Source organism: Lactuca sativa, chromosome 7 (assembly GCF_002870075.4).
Source record: "Lactuca sativa cultivar Salinas chromosome 7, Lsat_Salinas_v11, whole genome shotgun sequence".
Taxonomy (NCBI): domain Eukaryota; kingdom Viridiplantae; phylum Streptophyta; class Magnoliopsida; order Asterales; family Asteraceae; genus Lactuca; species Lactuca sativa.
The window spans coordinates 177,637,369-177,643,098 of record NC_056629.2 but is presented as its reverse complement, the minus strand read 5'-3'; the positions used below and the strand labels follow the sequence as shown (position 1 = coordinate 177,643,098).

The 5,730-nt window shown below is 36.3% G+C and overlaps 1 protein-coding gene across 2 annotated transcripts; it reads left to right on the top strand.

The window, feature by feature from the left end:
- Positions 1–1,894: 1,894 nt before the first annotated feature.
- On the top strand, positions 1,895–4,721 carry LOC111900491 (ribulose-1,5 bisphosphate carboxylase/oxygenase large subunit N-methyltransferase, chloroplastic). Of its 2 annotated transcripts, XR_002853228.3 has the most exons (11): positions 1,895–2,364; positions 2,605–2,768; positions 2,863–2,946; positions 3,037–3,148; positions 3,234–3,305; positions 3,397–3,477; positions 3,573–3,745; positions 3,853–3,955; positions 4,041–4,295; positions 4,375–4,543; positions 4,666–4,721. XR_002853228.3 is itself a non-coding variant. In XM_023896374.2 (10 exons), exons 1-10 carry the CDS (start codon positions 1,984–1,986, stop codon positions 4,459–4,461), a joined length of 1,512 nt encoding a protein of 503 aa, XP_023752142.1. In that variant the 5' UTR covers positions 1,895–1,983; the 3' UTR covers positions 4,462–4,721. The 2 variants fall into 2 exon arrangements, 1 of the variants encoding a protein (XP_023752142.1); XM_023896374.2 differs by having other exon boundaries at positions 4,375–4,721.
- The last annotated feature ends 1,009 nt before the right edge of the window (positions 4,722–5,730 follow it).

Here is a 5,730-nt window from a genome sequence, read left to right as displayed (position 1 = left end):
TTCGAAACCGAAAAACTCCTTTTTCTCGGGACTCCGGGAGCCTCGGGGCTTCCCTCGGGAGCTAGGGGGTTTTCCTAGGGTTTAGGGGGTTTGGGGGTTAGTGAGAGAAAGTAGAGAGAGAAACTTATGGTGGAAGGTGTGAGAAATCCGAGAGGCTTCACCTCCCTTTTATAGACCGCAGCCTCGGAGTACGCTAGGCGTACCGAGGACCTTACGCAGGGCGTAGCTTCGGATCAGACCTCCAGGTGGCGAAGGCTCGGTGGTGCGACGTGGCTTCTTTTGGACCGAGAACGGCTAAGCAAACGCGGCGCGTATGAGACCGAACGCTAGGCGTAGCGAGGGGCGACGCGTCACTCATCCGAGGCGACTTCAGCGATCATCATCGGACGGCTGGGAAAGCGCCACGTCAGCGAATTCGTATCAGATCTCGCAAAATCGAGTATAAACTTTAAAAATTCGTAACTTTCGCATACGAGCTCCGTTTTCGACGTTCTTTATATCCACGCGAAGGTGGGAACGTACTCTACAACTTTCGTTTAGACTCCGTCGGCTAATTTTGGCTCGATTTTAAATTTTATATTATTAACGGGCCGGGACAGGATTGGTCCGTTAAATCCTCATAACTTCTTCATCCGACATCCGTTTTCGCCCATCTTTTTCTCGTTATGCTACTTTTAACGAGACCTTCGATTCTCGTTTAGGTCGTGTCGGCTAAAATCACTCGATCTACTATTCGAATTTCAGGCTGTACACTGCTAATCCGAAACTTCGAAAAATCATAACTTCTTCATACGAAGTCAGATTTGGGCGTTCTTTTTATCGATGTTCTTAGTTTAACATATTCTACGACTTTCGTTTAGATCGCTAAGGCTAAATCTTGCTTTATCATAAATTCACTATTTACGCTTCCCGGTGCCGTGCCGGTTCCGTCGCGAAACTTCGATGGGTCATAACTTCTTCGTTATAACTCGGATTTCGGCGTTCTTTATATGTACGGAAACCTTGTGACATACTCTAAAACTTGGTTAAGATTATTTATTCTAAATAATCTTTTGTCGAAAAGTCATTTTCGACCCCTATTGCCTCTAATTTGACTAGCCCGGATTTGCAGACGTTACATTATTATAAATTAAAAAAAATGATTGGATGAAAAATAGTTACTTCAAGTAAGGAACCTCTAATAAGTCATTTTTTTATAAGTTATCCCATACTTATTTATAAGCTAATAAGCTAATAAAGTTAATAAGTTACAAGCTAATAAACAATAAACTTTTTTTTTGCCAAACATCCTCTTAATAAATAAAAGATAGAAACTTATAAGGGTTGTGTATTTGGAAAGGGGAACTTCCCTAAGTACTAACAAAGGTTTTTGGATACATTTTTATATACCGATTAATCTTCGCTATAAACTTGAGGCTATGTCTTATTTTCTGGAGTTTCTACAGAAAAACCTACATAATTATATAAGTTGAGTATTGTTAGATTTTGAACATTAATTAATGAATTACTGACTGCAATATTTCTTACCAAGTTACCACAAATCAAATGATTATAGTTGTAAATTTTGATACCAATATATGAGATGTCATTTTATTTTATTTATTTATTTGTAATTTTACATGATTACCTGCACTTTTGTTGTAAATATTCAATTTTTCAAAATTTGGTAAGATTAATAATTTTACTTTTATAGAAAACATATTGATAAATTAATTTTATCTATAAAATTATGTGCTCAAAATATTTTAGATTTTTCACTTTGTAACTTTCTATTAGGTTAGATTGGTAAAGTTAAACTATTTAGTGATCAAATTGCAAAAAACGAAAGATAGGGCGGTAAAAGTAGGATAAGATTTTCCAACGGGCAAAGAGTTACAACTTACAACAACCGTCAAAACGACCAACGCACTCGTATCCACTCTACTCGAAAGCAAGCTTCAGTAGATAAGGTTTTTCCCTCTCCTCCACCCTCCGTCCCCGGCCATGGCGGAAGCTTCCAGGATCTTCCAGACCACACTCATGCCTTCATTATCGCAAAGTTTATCCCTCAGAAAGCCTTGCTCTCTGACGATCACTCAACGAAAAACCTCACCAACGATCATCCGCTGCACGATCTCCACCAGCGGCAGCGATACAGCTAAGGCTACCGCGGCTCCTCAGCCGATACCTTGGGGTTGCGAAATAGATTCACTGGAGAACGCGTCTGCGTTGCAGAAATGGTTGACGGATTCCGGTTTGCCGCCTCAGAAAATGGACCTACGGAAGGTTGATGTTGGAGAGCGGGGTCTTGTTGCAAATAATAACATCAGGAAGGGGGAGAAAATTCTATTTGTACCTCCCTCACTCGTCATCTCTGCCAATTCGGTATGATATCTCTTATTTGATTATTACATACATAGACCTGAACGATGCATCTATGTTGCTCAAACTTGATTTGATTCAAAGCTTCATTCAACTGACCATCACATTTGGAGAGTTAATTAGGTTACATTTTAAAGCTTCAAAGCATGTCCAGTTAGGGCATTGAGGTTTATTAATACATGGAACTAGAAACCCTAAAAACTGATTTGATCATAACTTTTTACACTGAATTTTGGAAATCAGGAGTGGAGTTTTCCAGAAGCAGGGGAAGTTTTGAAGAGATATGATGTACCAGATTGGCCATTGATTGCAACTTACCTAATTAGTGAAGCAAGTCTTATGAAATCGTCTAGATGGAGCAACTATATATCAGCCCTACCAAGACAGCCCTACTCCCTTTTATACTGGTAACCTTTTCTTGATCTTATTCCACAGTCTCCTTCAGTAATTTAAGGATCCATGCTCAGTATTTTCCCCTACAGCATATTTGTATTATTTCAGGACACGAGCTGAATTAGATAGGTATTTGGAAGCATCACAGATTAGAGAACGAGCAATTGAAAGAATCAACAATGTAACTGGAACGTATGCAGACATTTTCTCTATCTTTATTCAATTATCTCTACCCCTGAAAAATCTTATATATTGTAATGCCTGTTTTAATCTTTTTTGCAGATATATTGACTTGAGAGATAGAATTTTTTCCAAGCATCCTAATTTATTTCCTGAAGAGGTGTTTAATATGGAAACATTTAGATGGTCATTCGGTATTCTTTTTTCAAGATTGGTGAGTTACATAACAAATTGTAATTACTAATCTTTAGATTATTATTAATATTAAATGGTCTGGATCTTGTTTGTTACTGTTACAGGTTAGGTTACCTTCACTGGATGGAAGGGTTGCCTTAGTCCCTTGGGCAGATATGCTGAATCATAGCTGTGATGTATGTATTAAACCAATGTCTCGTTTACTTGATTCAAGATAACTTAATAGCAACAGACAATAACTAGAATTTTGTTTTTTGTTGTTGACAGGTGGAAACCTTTTTGGATTATGATAAATCAACAAAAGGAGTTGTATTCACAACTGATCGTCCATACCAGCCAGGTGAGCAGGTAATCATGTTACAAAATTCTCTCTTTTAAGTATACTTCATGGAAACTCTCACATGGAAATTAACCTTTTTGTAATTCCAAATTTCCTTCTGCAGGTGTTCATTTCATATGGCAGAAAATCTAATGGAGAACTCCTGCTCTCTTATGGATTTGTGCCAAGACAAGGGACAAACCCACGTGACTCAGTTGAGTTGCCATTGTCCCTTAAAAAATCAGATAAATGTTATCAAGAGAAACTGGAAGCTCTGAAAAAGAACGGTTTGTCAGCGTGAGTTCATCACATCTAAGATGTTTTTAGGTTATTCTATGACGAGGGCAATTACGTCTTTTACTTGTATGAAAAATTCTGATTTCCTATGTGTGATTTTGTATCAGATCACAGTGTTTTCCTTTACAAGTGACTGGTTGGCCACTGGAGCTGATGGCCTACGCGTATTTAGCTGTGAGTCCCCCTAGTATGAGTGGAAAGTTTGAAGAGGTAAGACATAAACAGTCTTTTAGTTGCATTGAGTATTTAATATTATTAATCTTTTATTAAAGATTTAAAGCAATATTATATTCAGATGGCTGCAGCAGCATCAAATAAATCCAGCAGCAATAAGGAAATCAGGTATCCTGAACTAGAGGAACAAGCATTCCAATTTATCTTGGATAACTGTGAATCCAGCATTTCAAAGTACACCAAATTCCTCCAGGCAAGTGGATCAATGGATTTGGATATAACATCTCCAAAGCAACTCAACCGAAAAGTGTTCCTTAAACAGCTGGCTGTAGACTTGTGCAATAGCGAACAGAGAATTCTCTTTCGTGCTCAATACGTAAGGACACTTTTGCCCCTTCACTACATCCCATGCACATCATTGCTATTTTTTTGATGTGATTTGCTGTAACTTGTAGATATTGAGGAGAAAATTAAGGGATATGAAGAAGGGTGAGCTCAAGGCTCTAAATTTGTTTGATAGTGTCACGAAGTTTTTCAAATGAATGGCCAGATATGAACACACACACACACATGGCTATTTAGTAGTTGGATATTTCATCAGACCTTCAACAAGACTGAAAACAGGTATATCAACCATTTGCAATATTCCTCAGGGTTTAAATTGTCGTGTGTAATCATTTTTTTTTTTTAATTTGCAATTAGCAAATAACATTTTGAACCAAGTTTGTGTTGGTATATCCTTGTAGAAACTGGTTAAAATTTGACCCTGGTGTTGTATAATGGTAAAAAGTGTTTATTAGCACATCGACTTTATAAGGTAACGAACTATCAATTTTGTACACATTCAGTTACTTTCTTATATTTGTACATCGTTTACCATTAAATTCATATTTTTTGTTCGATAAAAAACTATTTTGATAAGCTATTGTAGGTCTAGCCGGTTTAAATGTTAATTTTTTTTTTATTAAACTCACATTTGTTGTTCATGTAACACCATTAATCTCCTTGCATTAATTAAATATATTATTTTATGCAAATTGGATTGATATCACATATTTGAAGATTATGCATAATTATGTCAAAATTTATGTAATGTGTTGAGGTGAATAATTGCTAAAAATTAACTAATTTGACATAATTAGTAATCATATCAAGTTTTGAAGTGAATTACCAATTTGAAAGTAAAATGTTATAACTGGTAAAAATGATGTCAAAGTTACTAAATGGTGGTTCGTTAAAGGCTTGAATTATGTCTAAAATGGTATTTGGAATGTCTAAACATATGAGGCAACTATCCGGCAATTGTAATATACAAGTCAAAACGTATGTTACTAGAAGATAGCAAAATTAGGTTGATATCAATATGGATTGTAAATGATACAAACAACCTAAATATGGTGATTGGAATGGCTTGTGACGAGTACTTGTCATGTATTTTTATTTGGCAAGTGTAGAGTTTGGAAGGTAACATTTTATATACTATTTGGTAAACCACAATGAATGTTGAACTAAATGGTTCCAACCTCTTAATAGTTAAGAGAATGTAAGATTGCTTAATCATTCAGAGACTCTCAAGGCTTTTGATTCATTGACTGTTTAGATGTTTAGAGGAGTCTGTAACTTGTAACTAACACTTTGATTGTTGAATGATTAAGAGGTACTCTCTTAGTTGAATAATTAAGAGGGTTATTAAACAACTCCTTAGTCTACAAGATTCAAGAGTCAAGACTTCGAAACCTAGGTGAGTTGATGACCATTGCCATAAATCAGGTGCTCGTTTACATGTTAGATTATGAAATGCATATTCCGAC

Coding starts and splice junctions, on each gene's coding strand:
- LOC111900491 (XM_023896374.2), top strand. CDS start 1,984: ATGGCGGAAGCTTCCAGGATCTTCCAGACCACACTCATGCCTTCATTA. Junction 3,306..3,396: donor TGCTGAATCATAGCTGTGAT/GTATGTATTAAA, acceptor TGTTGTTGACAG/GTGGAAACCTTTTTGGATTA. Junction 3,478..3,572: donor CATACCAGCCAGGTGAGCAG/GTAATCATGTTA, acceptor TTCCTTCTGCAG/GTGTTCATTTCATATGGCAG.